We start from the raw sequence: 18,414 nt of genomic DNA on the forward strand, positions 1-18,414 counted from the left end.
AATTTTCATCTACTGATGGAATGAGTATTTTTATGTTTTAACAATAACGATTTGGTCCCCCAAAGTAATTGCAGATGACAGATAAGAGAATGTCTGTAAAGGCTTGAATATTCTTTAAGAAAGGGTCTTTTATTTCTATGATTATGGGACTCAGGTGATCTCACACAATGATTGCCAGAGTGTGAGAGAGAAAAAGTGGAAACCTCTTCTAAATTGTGGTAAATCAATTAAATAGGACATTAAAGAGTATTTGCATAGGATACTATTCAATACAAAGGAACACCATAGAATGTGTTATAAAGTTCCTAACTTCATTCTTCATAATTACTGCTATGAAAGTTAGGAGGTGCAGAAAATACCATCTAGAAGGACTCCTTTAGAGAACTCGACATCCCTATTTGTGGAGAATTCCAGAAAGACTTAGAGATACCTGATGGGTTTTTCAGAATCTGATCAAGGAGTGCTTCTGTTGTTGCCCTCTTTTTAAAAATTGTGAAACATTTCAGGCATTCCAAGACACATAGAAAAGAATATAACAATATTATGTATTCATCACTCAGCTCAAGTAATCAAGTATTATACATATAATTGAATAGTATCTTCTTTTTTCTAATGAGAAAATCTACCCTTGAAAATATAGCATTTGCATGTCCTAAAATCTCCTTTTCCAAGGTTCTTTCCATCTAATTTGTTCACTTTTTCCTTTGTTGCCATAGGGTGCCAAATGGCTATAGCTGGCAAAATGCTCTAGATATAAATTGCCTGAGCTAAAATGGCTAATGATCAGGAAATGTGTAAAGCAATTCTAAACAGTAGGGCTAGATTATTGATATTTTAATTCATTTGAAACTAATTAACAACTGTCCAGGTCACCAACTCTCAAGTTTCCTTGACTTCTCTTTTTTTTTGAGAAAAATGGCTTTTGAAACCTAACAAAAGTAAAGGGAGAGAACCATGTTACCTGTCAACACTGAGAGCGCAGAGATTGAGGACGGTGATCCCCACCGAGGACTTTTGCAAAAAGGGGAACAGCTTGCAAAGAAATACGCCAAAGTCATTGTGATCAAAAGGCCAGCGCCCTGCGAGAAGCTGAAAGAAGGAGACATCGTGGTAAGAAAAACAGAGCTGGCATGAAACATGTGGACACTTATTACATTTCTAATTATCCTCTGAACTTCTAAGTTGTATTGTTCCTTATGCTTTCCAGTTAGCAGGGCAGCAATACAGCATTCTTATCATTTAAAAAAATATTTTAAAGCCTTAGCCATTTTTTTTAGTCTGGAAAAATGGAGAGAATGATAAATATCATAACAGAAGAGATGAACCTTTGACCTTATGTGAAGTAGTCATACCGCCTACTTTTCAAAGAGCAGCAAAAGGTTAGGGTTTGGGTGCCAGCTTGACTGAGAAGCAGGCAGTCATTTTTTATCTATTTTTACTAAATCATAAGTAAAGCTAGTTTTCAAGTAGCAGCATTGGAGAATTATATTGTCTCCTGACAACCAGCACAGGCTCTGAATGCAAGATGATGGAGAATCCTGGAAAAAGGAAGTGGTTTAGGTTGTATTGACTTGTCAGCGGCTTAACACCCTAAAGCCATTTTGAATTTAGCTCTTCCTCTGTGCTAATGGGGCTGACTCTGCTTCACCAGGTGTGTCTTAAGTGGCCTTTCTTAATTAAACCTCCCTTTATCATACAGAGAAATGAGGTTACTGTGATCTGTTGGTAGAATCTGCCAAAAGTCTATTCTTCCATGTTGACAATTCAAAACTTTTGTTGGAAGGAAAGGATGGATACCCGCTAGTGGCTACGGTAAGTAGCAAGAACATAAAGTCTCCTGTGAGTTGCTGATATTTATCCAATTAGGTATTATAGCAGGAGCATGGGCTCAGCTACTTAAAAGGGAAGTTCCTGCTGAATACATGATGCCTTTTCAAGAGTAAAAATGGTATTGATTTCCTTTCTAATTTTTGCTTAGTAACTCAGAATTGAAACTGACTCCACTCAGTTGGAAACACTGTCCTACTAACTTGACAGAACTGTCTTCTTTTTTGCAAAGTACCCATTGCCTTTGTAGCTCTGAGTTGAGCTTTGAATTTCTGATCTGACATATCTAAAAGATTATGTGAGTTTTAATTTCATGGTCAATGTGATCATTAACATAATCCTCGTTTTGAGAATTTAGTAATGTAGGGCTCTCTAAAATTCTATTTTTATGGCCAAGACTTTGTATGATTTATTTCAGAAATCTTCTCTTTTTAGTCTTCAAACATATTTCCCTTTTATTTAAAAAAATTTTAAATTCAAATTCAATTTTATTAATATATAGTGTATTATAAGTGTCAGGGGTAGAATTTAGTGATTCATTAGCTGCAGACAATACCCAGTGCTCATACCATCAAGTGCCATCTTTAATGACCAACAGGCAATTACCCCATTACTCCACCTCCCTTTCAGCAACTTTCAGTTTGTTTCCTGTATATTTCCCTTTCTTTCGAATAGTTTTCTTAAAAGACCTCTGAATTGAGGAATTCAATTCTGCCTCTCATCTCTTTTTTTTTCCCTTGCACTCTGATGAGTCTTGGTTAGTATCTTCTCAGAATTTCTGCATAAACTTTTGTCCAAGGACAATTGCTGGGCTCTTCACAGGAACAATGCCCTAAACTCTTAATAGTTTAATGAAACTAACAAATAATTATATCATTGCTGAAGGCTGGTTGTTAATGCTTGATGCACATAAAGATATAAAACACTATTTCTGAGATGAATCTCCCCCCATAAAGAGAAGAAAACCTGAAAACTACATTTTATAGAATGAAAATTTAATATTTTGTCCCACAAATGTAATTCTCCACTAAAGACTACAGAGATGTAATTAATATGTGTAGGGATTGTTATAGGATATGCTCTGGAATGATTGAGTTGTTATGGCTGGTTCATTTCAGAAACAAAGTATCCTGAAATCCACATGGATGGATTTCCCAATTCACACATCCAATAATGAGAGAAAAGGATGTTTCTTGCTTAACAAGGGAAACGCTGAAGTCCTATGAGGGTCTAAATGACAAGTGCTAAGAAAAATAACCCAGAAAAAACCAAAACTGAGCATGTATTGTTTCAGGCCCTTCCAATCTCAATTGAATTTTTTCCTTTTCATGCTTGCCAAAGCTTCGATTAGGGTTAGATGCAGAGGAGGGACTGAAGGGAAAGATATCACAGAATATTTGGCACCAAAAAGATCACAGAATTGTCTTTCTTTGACATAAGTAGAGTTTTATTATTTTTCTTGTTATTTTTCCCTTCCCCCAGGAGTAAGCATTGATTCTTCTTGGGAATTAAAGACAGGGGAAATGAAAGAAATCATCGGAGAGGGGCGCCTGGGTTGCTCAATCAGTTCAGTGTTCGACTTTTGATTTTGGCTCAGGTTATGATCTCGGGGTCATGAGATCCAGCCCCAAGTCGAGTGGGCTCCACTCTCAGCAGGCAGTGTGTTTGAGATTCTCTCTCTCCCTCTGCCTCTCCCACCACTCACACATTCTCTCTCTCTCTCAGTCTCTCAAATAAATAAATCTGAAAGAAAGAAAGAAAGAAAGAAAGAAAGAAAGAAAGAAAGAAAGAAAGAAAAAGAAAGAAAGAAATCATAGGAGGAAATTTCCAGACAATCACAGTGCAGATTTCTCTAGCCTATATCCACTTCATTCTGAAAGGATGTATGGATGGTAGCTGTCCTAATGCAGCTGGGGGAAATTAGGCCACTGCCTGGGGTAACTTCTTCCCTTGCTGGTTAAAGGTGACTCCCTCAAAGAGGCCCCCATTAGCTACCCGATCTCAGTAGGTTCTGCTTATTAATCTCTTTCTTCATGGAACCAATGTGGGAGTAGTTTCATATTCCAAGTCTCAGCTATTCCTGTTTTAGCAATAAAGCATATACAAAAGAAAGAGGGAATCAAAGAGGCTCACCTATTTTTCTCTTATTTAGAGGAGGTATTTTAGAACTTCTGAAAGACTACTTACTGGGAATGCATCCCTTTTGTTATTTACTAACATTTAAAATTGAAAACACAACATTTAAAATGGTAAAAATGAAGCTGTATAAAAACACATAATGAAAAGCAAATCTCCCTTCCAGTCAAGGCCCCTAAACTCTCTGCCCAAAGGCAACCATTGTTAATTGTTACATGTTTTCTCCCAGAAAACTTCCTTTGTACATAAAAGCATATGCCCTTTAAAAAAAGCAGGAACATATGGAAATAATACCTTTTAACAGTCTTTTATGATCTTTTTTTTTTTTTTTTTTTTTTTTTTTTTTTTTTTTGCCTAGAGTACTTTTCTGGTAAGCGGTTCTATTGCCTAATTAAAAGGTTTTGATTTTTAAAAGCACATCAATGAAAGAATTCCGACTAGGAAAGGAAAAAAAATAACTGTATAGGGTAAATCTAGACCACAGCAAAGAAGCTAGTTGATTTCATTCATGTTAACAGGCTACTATCAGTTCAGTGAAAGAAAAACCAAACTCCTCTGACAAACTGACAAGTTGGATTGGTTCAAAGGGTTAATCAGGAACAGGTAGTCATAGCTTATTTTCGCCATACAAGGGCCTATGCTATTATGAACCATCATATTTATAACTTCCAAGGACATCACATAGTCCCTAGCACATAGTAGGTGTTGAATGAGTTAATCCCAACTCATTAATTCAGCAAAATATTTTCATATTTTAAAATTAGATAGTACCAATTTTTCCCTGAAAACACATTCATCTTGTAATTTACTTTTTATTTAGAAGTAGTTTATCATGGGACACCTGGGTGGCGCAGTCGTTAAGTGTCTGCCTTCGGCTCAGGGCGTGATCTCGGCGTTCCGGGATCGAGCCCCACGTCAGGCTTCTCCACTGGGAGCCTGCTTCTTCCTCTCCCACTCCCCCTGCAGTCTCTCTCTGTCTAATAAATAAATAAACCATTAAAAAAAAAAAGAAGAAGTAGTTTATCAGTATCCCAGAGTCNCAGGCTTCTCCACTGGGAGCCTGCTTCTTCCTCTCCCACTCCCCCTGCTGTCTCTCTCTGTCTAATAAATAAGTGAACCATTAAAAAAAAAAAGAAGAAGTAGTTTATCAGTATCCCAGAGTTGTATTTCCATTCCTTACATTGAAAGAAACCATGCACCTGCCAGTGAGTTGTTTGAGGAAGTGGGAGAATACTGTTCTATTTAAGACTTCAGGTCAAAGAGGAGCTGCCACCAACTCTTGGTCTGGAGACCTCGCAGTCTGGGCTGTGATGAGACTGCCCAGCCTGATAAGAACCACAGAGCAGGCACTTGGACATGACGTACGTCCTGTGGTCTAACTGCATTCTCAAGTGCCTACAGAGACCAATCGCTGAGACAGTAGAGGCCAATTTGCTGAGTATGGATTTTACTGAAGGATACTTTCCTTGGTTCTAGCCTAGGGGATTTTTCTATAGTTGAAATACAAAGTTCCCAATCATCACCTGAAAACTAAAGTACCTCTAAATGGCAGATATTAATGTAGAGATTATGGATGTGTATGGCTGATTTGGATGATGTCCAAACCAATATAAAATTGACAGGCTGCATTTTTTAACTTGCCAAAAACAGATTTACCTAAAGGACTTATCCCACATGGTATACTCATAAGCAACCTGTTTTTAGAATGAAGAGATCCAAAAGCAGGATCTCTGTCCACCACTATGTTTGGTACAAAGCAATGTCTACTTGGTTGGAAGCTTTCAGCTATGTGCATTGTACCTGTTTATGTCAGTTTTCTGGAACATAATAACCAAAAAGGAAGCAAAAATGTAAATAGCCAACTGGTTGAAGTGAAATTTATGCCCTAAAGCTCATGTGCTTTCCTTATGGGCAAAGTGCCTGAGTCTTCACCACAGGATGACTTACTCTTACTTTACACCCAATGCTATAGAGTTGAGCTTTTATTGTTCTTTAGTCCAGCGCACATCCAAAGCTGCTCATTACTAGGATCCTTCCCAAGTAATAGTTCTCAGTCTTGCCTGTACATTAGAATGATTAAGGGAGCTTTTAAGAATCCCAGTACCTGGGCCATGCCCCTAGACAGTACTTCTCATCTTGGGGCAATTTGCCCCCCAGAGGACATCTTGCAATGTCTAGAGACATTTTTGGTTATCACAGTTGGGTTGGGGGACAGAAGCTACTAACGTCTGGGTGGTAGAGAATAGGCTTCCCCAGTGAATAATTATCCAGCCCAAAATGTCTATAGTGCTAAGGTTGGAAACCCTACCGTAGACCAATAAGCCAGAATCCTTGGGGTTGGATACAAGCCTCAGTAGTTTTGTAAGGCTCCCAGGTAATTCTAGTGTACAACTGAGGTTGAGAATCATTGCTCCACTGGAGTGGGTCTCAAGCTTTCCGAGCATCAGAATCACCTGGAAGGCTCATTAAACCAGATTGCTGGGCTCCATTCCCAGAGTGTCTGATTTAGTAGATATGAGGTGGGGGCCTGAGAATTTGCATTTCTTTATTTTATTATTTTATTTAATTTATTTATTGTAGTGTAGTTGACATGCAGCATTTGCATTTCTTTTTTCTTTTTTTTAAAGATTTTATTTATTTATTCGACAGAGTTAGAGACAGCCAGCAAGAGAGGGAACACAAGCAGGGGGAGTGGGAGAGGAAGAAGCAGGCTCATAGCGGAAGAGCCTGATGTGGGGCTCGATCCCATAATGCCGGGATCATGCCCTGAGCCAAAGGCAGACGCTTAACTGCTGTGCCACCCAGGTGCCCCCAGCATTTGCATTTTTAACAAGTTCCCAGGTGATGCTGATAGTGCCGGGCCATCAACCACACACAACTAGAACCACTGCTCTAGAAGCACTATGATCAACAAAAATGATAGCTGACAGCCAGGTAGTGCAGGAGTAACAGAAGTGGTATAAAATATGAACATATAAAATAAAAACTCATAGTAGTTTAGGGCCTGCCTCCCACTGCCCCCTCACCCCAGTGGTCCCTAAAGGCATCAGTCCATAAAGACACAGTTCAGTACCAGGTGACCACTGTTCTGCAAGACCCGAATGTTGTGAACTCATAAGACTTAGGTTCGAGTCCAAGATCTACCTGTTACTGTGTGACCTTGGGTAAACCCCTCTAAGTCTCATTTCTGGATTTGTTAAATGGGGTGGTTCTCATGCCTCCAACAATGGTATGATGACCATCTGGGGGCTCAATCAGAACAATGCATATGAAAGAATTCTGCAAACTGAATCTGTACCACACAAACATTAGTTATTTTGAATTGCTATAATTTGTAATCATAAATGGAAATGTACTGTTTATGCACAACTTAATGAAAACAAGGATAATAGAAACGCATTTACCCCTCTTTATCTATCCCAGATGTCATCTCCTGCCACTTAATGCTATTACTTGGGCACTACTTTCGTTGTCGTCATGGCATCTTAATAATGGGATAAATAAAACCAGTGGCACATTTTTGTGTGTGCTAAATTTCCTTCCAGCCCATCCGGTGCGGCTGAGGGATGCTCTTCCTCCCTTTGTGGCACTCCACCCATCTTAGACAGGAATGAGGGATTTATGAGCACAGTCGGTAGTAGCTGAAAATCTCAAATTAAAGGTTCTCTTCTCCTCACCATGAATTCTGGTAGTGTCACTTGGAACTGAAGATGATGGACCAGGTACCAGGGTTCAAAGAGTGGGGTTCTAAGGTTTTCTTCCGTGCCGGGGGAGGGGCTGGGATGTAGAAGTTGGATAGTCAAATCAGTAGTAAACAAGAACATCTTCCAATAGCACAGACTGAGTTAATTATAATGCCTGTGATGCCCAGGACAGGCCTTTAATGGGAACATGCTCTCTGGCTGTTGCAAATCTCAAATCGGATACAATAAAATAAATCACTGTGCGTGACTGAAAATGGATTTTGCTTTTCCTTTATGTTTTAATTGCTTCAGGATTGAGGCAGAGATTTTTTTAAAGATTTTATTCATTTATTTGAGAGACAGAGAGAGAAAAGCATGAGCAGGGGGAAGGGCAGAGTGAGAAGCAGGCTCCCTGATGTGCGGCTTGATCCCAAGACCCTGGGATCATGCCCTGAGCTGAAGGCAGACACTGAACTGACTGAGCCATCCGGGCACCCCAAGGCAGAGTTTTCATAGAGATAAATGAAGTAAAAATCATGGCTTCTACTCTATCCACACACATTGTCCTTCGACAGGCCCCTTTTGCCTCCTGACCTGCCCCAAATTTGGAGTCTATGACTAATGCAGAGCAGAGCAGCAACTCCGTAAACCTTCTCAATTCTGGTGCTGGGTGCCCTCAGAGACCTAGGGGGTTGGAGAAGCACTTCTTTTTCCTTAAAGCAAGTGGCTTGGCATAGCAGTTAAGAGCGTGGGCCCCAAAGCTCTCCTCGGACTGTAGGCTCTGCTTTGTTCCTGTGTGACCTTGGCTTGTTGATTAACCTCACTGCTTTTCAGTTCCCTCCTCTAGAAAATGAAGACGGGGGTGGCAGCTACCTTGGAGGGTTACTGTAGGCAACAGGTGAGACAATTCAAACAGAGGGATTAGCAGAAGTAAGCATCTGGAAAAGTGAGCTATTTGTACAGCCGATTGTTATCAGTCTCTAATTTCTGTCCTGTTTTTCCATGAGAATGTGAAGAAGGATCATCCAAGTCACCAGGTGCAGGGTGGTAGAAGATGACATAAGCACAAGAGACCTCATTCTCAAGGAAATTACTACCTGGAAGATGAACAGACGTAACAGTTCCTAAAGAAGCTGTAAGCAACATTCCGTGGCCGCTCAACAGAAGGAGGAGGTGGCCTGGAACAATGGCAGAGAGAATAGGATCTGGAGTCTGCGATGTCCCCTGGCATCACTTAGACAAGTTAACTGTGCCTCAGAGAAAACTGAAGATAAGAAGATCTATGCCCTCCAGTGGATGTGGGTATGAAATGAATTAATCCACTCAAAGCACTCAGAACACGGCCTGGCCCATCACATATTCTAAGTGTTAGTTCCCATGAGGCACTGCTCCTGCTACTCTGCACTCCCTGGGAAACATGGAGTTGTTGCTACTCCTCGCTGTCCGTATCTTACACTATGGAATTGTCAGTGTTTCCGTTTTCGCTGAGGTCTTAACTTTTTAGAATCTGAAATACATAGCTGTTAAGAACAACCAAGTGGGGATGCCTGGGTCGCTCAGTTGGTTAAACGTCTGCCTTGGGCTCAGGTCATGATCTCAGGGTCCTGGGATCAAGTCCCACATAGGGCTCCTTGCTCATCAAGAAGCCAGCTTTTCCCTCTGCCTGCCACTCCCCCTGCTTGTGCTCTCTCTCTTTTTATCTCTCTCTGACAAATAAAACAAAAAAAAAAAAAGAACAACCAAGTGGAAGAGAGGAAAGAAAAAGAGGAAAAATACTATTTGAAACCAGACTTCAAAAGCCATGAAGGTTTCTTCCTTAGAAGAAAGATGGTTCACCCAAGATATGGGCTTATTATCCTCAACAGTCTCAGTTACCTGAAGGCTGGGAATGAAAAGGAATATCTCTTTCGAATAACTCTGTTTGCCGTAAGGATGCCAACTAGAAGAAGGGGACCTGAGACTTCTGCTTATTTTGCATGCAGAAAACCAAAGGATCATTGGGTGGAAAAGAATTAAACTTCTTTAAAGCAGAATATTACAAGGACTCAATAACAANAAGAATTAAACTTCTTTAAAGCAGAACATTACAAGGACTCAATAACAAAATTACACAGGTCAGTGCCAAAGACATGTGTCAATACTTTAAGATTTCATTCATAACAGGGAGAAGATTTATGTTGGAAAAAATGAGCCCTGGCTTTTCCTGAATGGAGAAAAGATTTTACATATGTGCCATGACTGGCGNGCTTTTCCTGAATGGAGAAAAGATTTTACATATGTGTCATGACTGGCAGCTTACATTTTCTTGTAACAAAGTGCAAGCATAGTTAATTATAGAAAATAAGTGCTCTGACCTGGACACACAATAAGGCCCAAAACCTAATGAAAACTTTTATTGTTTCTTTTAATCAGCAGTCTCTATGGTAGTACATGCTGGTACATATTTAAAAGAAACCTGCAGGCAAAACCAAAGCAGAACAATGCAAAACAAAGGAAACTGGTAGAGATCCCTACACACAGATTTAGGGAATAGCTACAAAAGACTTATCAAGAATTGGTGATAAGTAGGAAAAGGGAAAACCAATGGCCTAGTTAAAGGCATGCAGCTTATTTAATGATTTAATGTACAAAATCTTAAGAACTGGAGTTAGTTCTTCATTGTGAAAGTATGTCATGTGGTCATAGGAAATTAATTATCCCACGTAGTTAGAAACAATGACCCAACCAAGAAATGGTATGAAGNAAGGCCCAAAACCTAATGAAAACTTTTATTGTTTCTTTTAATCAGCAGTCTCTATGGTAGTACATGCTGGCACATATTTAAAAGAAACCTGCAGGCAAAACCAAAGCAGAACAATGCAAAACAAAGGAAACTGGTAGAGATCCCTACACACAGATTTAGGGAATAGCTACAAAAGACTTATCAAGAATTGGTGATAAGTAGGAAAAGGGAAAACCAATGGCCTAGTTAAAGGCATGCAGCTTATTTAATGATTTAATGTACAAAATCTTAAGAACTGGAGTTAGTTCTTCATTGTGAAAGTATGTCATGTGGTCATAGGAAATTAATTATCCCACGTAGTTAGAAACAATGACCCAACCAAGAAATGGTATGAAGCATGAAGAAATGGTACCATATTTATCCGGGGGAGGGGATGGCGGGGAGAATACAATTGATGCTGAAGCCGATGTGTTATAGTACCTAAGGTTGAGGTGATTTTGAATATTAAATAACAGAAAGTCATTTGACAATAAAACTTCAAGATTTCCAATAGCCAAGACATAAAGTGAAACAGAAAAACATACCTAGGATGTCCGAATTACCAGTCATGTAATGAAACTTCACAGAAGAATGACACGCATTTTTACAATTCACCATTAAATTTTTGGAAGCCTGGCTATCTTCTGGGGAAGTGCTATGTGTGGTATAGACAGTATTAAAACCATGAGAGTTATATTTAATGGGAAGGGAGAGGAGTGGAACATCCTGAGGAGGAAGTTGGAAATCCTGACTTCCAGCTCCAGTCCTGTCAGAAATCCTTGGGCCTTGCTTCCCTCCTCTGCCAAATAATCTAGTTCAGGCCCAACATTTCTTATCTCTAAATTCTTTACTAGCTCATAAATTGTGTGATTTCTTTTTTCACATCAGAACTCCAGTTTGTAACTGGCTTCTCTGAAGCTATTCAACTCCATTTATCCCTAATCTTACCTTAATCCTTCCCTTCATTTTGTATGATTAATTTTTTTCCAATTTCTCTTTCATTTTTCCCATCTGTGACTCTTTTAGTCCTCTTTGCCCTTTTTTTCTATCCAAAAAGATTAAAGATGTCAAAACCTGTGGGAATCCCATAGATTGAAGTGTTGAGACTATTTATTTACCTTGACTGAATCAGCAGTATTTTATTACTCTCCAGGAAAAAGCTAAAATATACAGTAAATTTGTCCAGTGAGTTATAAGCATCATATTTTAAATATAATGCTGACAATATATAAAATGCAGGAAAAAATAGTAGATAAGTAGCTATTTTAAGCTTCCAGTCAAGGGTCTATTAGTGTAATTGTGTAAAATTAAGGTGTTTAAAAAAGTTTTGAAAATGAGTTTGATATAACTGTCTTATTTATGGTTATTCAGAAATGACATAACATTAAATTGTACTAATCAAGACCAATAGGTTACTACTTAGTTTTGCTTCTAATCTTGCTATTTGATATGTACTGCATCTCTAGTGTAAGCACTTTGTTTATTTTTAGTGCTACCTAGAATGGAAAACATACAAATTTGGAGTCTAATGTATTAGTCTACAGTAAACCAAGGTTCCTTTTCTAGATACTCGATTATTTGGAGATACTTGTGCTTGTCTAAGGAATATTAACTGCCATGAAAATCAGCCATCAGCCATTTAATCAAATGTTATTAAGACAAGTTTGGTAAACAACATTTATCTTAGATTTTAAAAATAGTTTCAGACTTGGACAGGTGCTTAGAGATCATCTAGATCAGTGGTTCTTTTAAGTGTTGTCTGTGACTCCTGAGGATCCCTGAGAACCTTTCATGGGGTCTGCAAGATCAAGATAACACTAGCAGATTACTGTCTTTTGCCCTGTTGGTACAAAAGCAATGGTGGGTAAAACCACTGGTGCCTTAGCATGAACCAAGACAGTGGCGCCAAACTGTTTTAATAGTCATTCTATTCTTCACCATCACACACAAGCAGAAAAAAAAAAATTGTTTCTGCAAGAGTAATGGTGAGGGGTTTAGCAGAGTCACAGAATACAAAAGCAAAATACAAATACCAGTTGCATTTCAATATAGTGGTAATGGAAAATCCAAAAATCCAAAAATGAAATTAAGAGACAACTTCCCTCAAAATAGTGTCAAATACTTAGGAATACATTTGACAAAAGAAGTGTATGATATGTACTGAGAGCTACAAAATACTGGAGAAATCAATGATTTAAATACATGTTTATAGATTAGAAGACTTGATATTGTTAAGATGGCAGTTTTCTTCAAACTCACCTAAAGGGTCAATACAATTCCTATCTAAATTCAAGGAAATGAATAAGTTTATCTTAAAATTTATATATAAATGTAAAGAATCTAGAATAAGCAAACAATTTCGAAAAAAAAAGAACAAATTAGGACTTAAAATATCTGTTTAAAAATTTACTATAAACTACAGTAATCAGGACAGAATGGTATTGGCGTAACAATAGACACATAGGTCGTTGGAACAGAAAAGAAGGTCCAGAAATAAACTCTTACATTGATCATCAAATGACAAAGGTGCCAAGGCAATACAATGACAAGAGGGCAGTCTTTTCAAAAATGGTGTTGGAACAACTGGATATGTCTATGCAAAAAAAAAAAAAAAAAAGAACTTAGATGCTTACCCCATATTCTACACAAAAATTAATTGTGTTCATACATCTAATTGTAAGAGCTAAAACTATAAAACTGTTAGAGAAAACACTGGAGAATTTTTTGTGAAATTGGTTTGGGCAAAGATTTCATAGATATGACACAGAAACATGATCAATAAAAGAACAATTTGATAAATTGTATTTAGTCAATATTAAAAATTTGTGTTCCTCAAAAGACACCATTAAGAAGATGAAAAGAAAAACTACAGAGTGGAAAAATACTTGCAAATCATATATTTGATGAAGGACTTCCATCTAGAGTACATAAAAAACTCCCACAATTAAAAAATATAAAGACAAATAACAATTAAAAAGTATAAGAAATTTAAATAGACATTTCACCAAAGTAGATATACAAATAGCTAAGAACATGAAAATGTAAAATCCTCAAAATCATGAGTCTATTAGGGAAACAGAAATTAAAACCACAATGAAATACCATTATACATCATTAGAGCGGCTATAATGAAAAAGACTGATAACGGTAAGTGTTAGTGAGCATGTGGAAGAATTGGAACTGGCATACAATGTTGGTAGCACTGTAAACTGGTAATATCATTCTTTATATTAATATGATCCAGCAATATTATTCATATTCCTCCAATGTTACTCATTGGTTTGTATTTAGTTCTATGTAATTTTAGGACGTGTCAATATATGGAACAGGTCCTTCACCACAAGGATCCCTTATTATGTTCTTTTATGATCACACTCCCTTTGCCGCCTCTTCCCCATTCCTAACTCCTGGTAACCACTGATCTGTCCTCAGTCTCTATAATTCTGTCATTTCAAGAATGTCATATAAATGGAATCATATAATATATAATCTTTGGAGTTTAGCTTTTTTCACTCAGCATGGTTCCCTTGTGGTTCATCCAAATTGTTGTATATCTCAATAGCTTGTTCCTTTTTAATCTTGAGTAGTACTGCATGAAATGGATGTAAATGTAAATGTAATGGTCTTCTGGACCATTTCCACAAACTATGAAATGTTTATCATTTCATGAGAGTTAAGAGTTACTGCAAACAAGTAAAGAATTTCAAAACCACACTAGAGGTGGACCCTGGTCTATCAGCTGAGAGATTGCTTTTATTATATCAACCTGAAAGCAGGACTGATTTGAATTAGTACCTCTTTAAGATTATAAACAGCTCAGTGTTCTGGTTCACACAACTGGAACTAAAGATGTTGACTTTTCACATTCTGAGAGTCTATGCTGCCTCTCTCCCTCCCTCCTTCCACCTCTTCTTCTTTTCCTAAACATATATGAACTGCCTTCTGTGTATCTGATGAATGACATAGTGTCTAAGAGTTGATCCCCAAGGATGGATCCATCACCCAACTCTGTCTTCTTTCTTCCAACCCCTGTAGCACCTTCTTCTTTCCCCAACAACTGAGAAAGGACTGATACACACAGAGAATATCTGGTGCCACAAAATTACGTGTATGCACACACACACACACACACACACAGTGTATAAAAAAGGAACACAGAGTATTTCTGATCCTTTCCCTACTTTCCCCTTTGTGACATGGCCCTTTGGTCCATTATCAAAGAAAAATTCCTTGAATTTTATAGCACAAAGATTTTTAAAAAGTCAATTATTTTAAATTGTGACCATGTAATTTAATTGGCTTATCAAAGAAATATAAAGTATAGTGATTTTCCGATAAAATAATTTCAAATACGTAAAGGTTTTGTCCTTAAGATCTTTAGAGAGTACCTTTTTTGGTATGAAATTTCACTTTAGTAGATGGAAAAGTCTTCTTTACTTCTTTTTTTTCTTAACTGAAACATGAATGGCTGCCCAAAGATCTGGTCACCTGGTTTAGTGCTGCTCTTAATTGTTTGAAAGAAAATATAATAAACATCTCTAAGTTCATGACAAAGAATTTAGAACTTCTTCAGTATTGACCACAGATGCATGATTTGCCCAACAGGCTTCATGGATATCTGGTCACTAAGACCCTCAATAAGGCCAAAGTTCTGATGTGTGATAACTAAATGGGGAAGACAAAGAGACGATAACAGCCCTTAGCTGTTCTTCTAATTGATGTTAGTAGTCACCTCAGGAACACGCCTACTATGTGTTATTATGCCTAATGGGACTCCATGAGACAGAGGGTCCTTCATTATTTTTTTCATATAAAAATAATTTCCTGAAAGATCAAGGGATTTATTCAAGATCAGTCACAAACCATTTAAAAAAAACATATTTTGATTTCTTGGGATGATGCCCATTTTACTTTTTGGCGGCACTGAAGGCCTAAGCCACTCAAAATATCAAAGGTTAAGAAGATGCAGTAACATTTTTGAAGTTCGAGTCTTGAGTTTGACCTGCTAGGGAACAAATGAAGGAGAATGAGAGGCAAGGATGAAAAGCAAGGAGCAGGGTAGTTGGTGAGATGCCACAGGGGTTGAATAGGTTTTTGGTTCTTGTTTTTTTTAAATGGCCAGATAGCAAATATTTTAGCCTTTGCAGACCATATGGTATCTGTCAAAACTATTTATGTAAGTAATTGGATATGGCTGTGTTCCAATAAAAATTCATTTACAAAAATAGGCATTGGGTGGGGTTTGGCCTGCTGGCTGTAGTTTGCCCACTCCTGGGTCAGACTCAGGAGAAAGCAGAAGTGGTGAGCACTCAGGGCTTGCAGATGACGTACTGGAATTTCCCTTTTAGTGTCTACTACCTTCCAGGTTCACTTGCCCTCCTTTATGGGAGCTGGAGGCAGCTTTAAGGTCACTCCATAAAACCAACGAAAATATTACTGTGAAGTTAACTATTTCCTTGGAACAAAAAGCAGGAAAAGGTTCAACACATCACCTGAGTTCAAATGCATTTTCACAAGATTACAAAACCCAGGGCTCTCACATTTCACTCACTTCTGAACACCTTTGGGGAGTATGTATTAACTGCATTGTAAGACCACTGTTAAGTTCCATTTGAAATCGAACTGGTGTTTTGATGAATACAATTTCTTTTTCGGGATGCTGCAATGCAAATTTTGTGGATGACGTTAAGAGGGATTTTATTCTGTCTTCGTAAGTTACAATTTGCTAAATTTCTATAGCAACCCTCCCTTAACCAAAGAAGTAACCAGATTACAACTAAACCTCCAAGTTGTACCTAGCAACTGGCACACCCAAGATATGTCGTGTAACAAAATTAGCCTCAGAGAGATTGTGTGGAAAATTTCATCAACTCAGCTTAAACTCTCATAACATTTACCGTTTGCAATCATGGTTTTTAAATGTNATACAATTTCTTTTTCGGGATGCTTCAATGCAAATTTTGTGGATGACGTTAAGAGGGATTTTATTCTGTCTTCGTAAGTTACAATTTGCTAAATTTCTATAGCAACCCTCCCTTAACCAAAGAAGTAACCAGATTACAACTAAACCTCCAAGTTGTACCTAGCAACTGGCACACCCAAGATATGTCGTGTAACAAAATTAACCTCAGAGAGATTGTGTGGAAAATTTCATCAACTCAGCTTAAACTCTCATAACATTTACTGTTTGCAATCATGGTTTTTAAATGTGTGTTTCATGGTGTGTTTTCATGTTTTAAAATAAATGACCATTTATTATAGCTGTAATGGAAAATGCTGAAGCCTTATTTTATTTCTGTCGCTCTTGAAATTAATTGACTAGTTTTGTTTTAGCTGCATATATTACTTTGGGAGAAGGAGAAATGACAGTGTTTCTGTTTTTAAAGAAAATGTTAATAGGTGTTTCAAATTCAAAATGTTTTTCATGTGTATGTGTTTGGTGGTCTCAAAAACTTCAACAAAACACCAAATTATAAAATTACAGTGGTATTTGCACTAACTTTATTGTATGCATTTATATTCTCAAACAGAATGTGTGCCACTCAAAGTCATGGCTATCCTAGATTTGTGTTTTCTATAGACATTTAGCAAATGTGTGAGTTGATTTGGGGATTATCCATTATGGAGGCAGTTAACAGATTTGCTTAAAGGCAAAAAAGTATTACAATGAACAAAATTCACACATATACCACACAGGTCTTTAGAGCATCTAGAATTAGAAAAAAAAAAATCTCTGTTTAGGAAATCCTGCCTAATTCCTAATACCATAACATGCCCTGGTAAGTTCTCAAAATTACTGATCAAAATTTATATTAAAGATTTATAACCAAGATATATATTTAATATATAGGTATATGTTGATATGTAAGTATTACCTATATATTTTGATATATACGTATGTAGGTCATATATGTGTGTGTGTGTGTGTATTTCAGCATATGTATGCATACAAAGATGCATATGAGAACGTACATAGATGCACATTCTTATTAGCTCAAAATCAGAAACTATTTAAATGCCTACATATAGTAGAGTGGATAAATGTGACATATTCAGACAAGGAAGTACTATGCAGTAATGAAAATGAATCAGCTACAACACAACAACGTGGGTTACTCTCCCCAACATAATGTTAAGCAAAAGAAGCCATACAGAGAAGAATATATATCATATGGTTCCATTTATATAAAATGCAAAACCAGGCAAATTCATGCCATTAGAAGTCGGGAAAGTGGTTGCCTTGGGAGTTAGGGTGGTTAGTGACTTCTGGGGGCAGGTAATGCTGTTTCTTGATCCTGGTTACACAGATGTGTTCATTTTGCAAAAATTCATGGAGTGGACACATACATTTTTCTGGATGTATATTATATTTCAATAAAAATTTTAAAAAGTTTACACAGTATTATGGCTCTTAAATTATGTAACATTTCCCTAATTTTCCTAGGTTTTAGCTTCTATAAGAAAATCAGATTTGGGGAAACAGTGGAAATAGGCCAAGAAACAGTGTTTATGACATAAATGACATTATTTTAAAGGAGAAATTTTGGAGTGTCTTAGACATTGTTATTTTATGGAACTAAGTTAAAGGTTCACAGTAGTCAGAGACTTGTTTTTTCTTTCTTGGTACAGACATTCTGCAGAATTGCTTCATCAGACAGAAAACTCATGTGGGATGGGGCGTAGTATAGTGCTCAGGACTTGGCAGAGCTGTGAGCCCACTACATTTCACGCTTTGACAGTCAACGACTGTGGACACGTTTAACATGTTCAGTAAGTATTTGCTTTACTTGTTGCTTTTATAATTAGGGCTATTAAAGTTCCTTACTTAGGTATTTATGTATGTATGTATATATGTATTTTTGAGAGAGAGAGAGAGTGCAGCAGGGAGGGGCAGAGGCAGAGGGAGAGAGAGAAACTTAAGCAGGTTCCACGTCCAGTGTGGAGCCTAATGTAGGACTCGATCTAACGACCCTGAGATCATGACCTGAGCTAAAATGAAGAGTTGGA

General features: G+C 37.6%; 1 protein-coding gene across 1 annotated transcript in view; it reads right to left on the reverse strand.

The window, feature by feature from the left end:
* EDNRA (endothelin receptor type A) overlaps positions 1-18,414 on the reverse strand; it is a 60,110-nt gene that overhangs the window by 25,319 nt on the left and 16,377 nt on the right. The window contains exon 3 of the mRNA XM_011221972.3: positions 962-1,089. Coding sequence (XP_011220274.1) covers positions 962-1,089 — 128 coding nt within the window. The remainder of the gene's footprint in view (positions 1-961; positions 1,090-18,414) is intronic.

The sequence above is a fragment of the Ailuropoda melanoleuca genome, chromosome 5 (assembly GCF_002007445.2).
Source record: "Ailuropoda melanoleuca isolate Jingjing chromosome 5, ASM200744v2, whole genome shotgun sequence".
Lineage (NCBI taxonomy): Eukaryota > Metazoa > Chordata > Mammalia > Carnivora > Ursidae > Ailuropoda > Ailuropoda melanoleuca.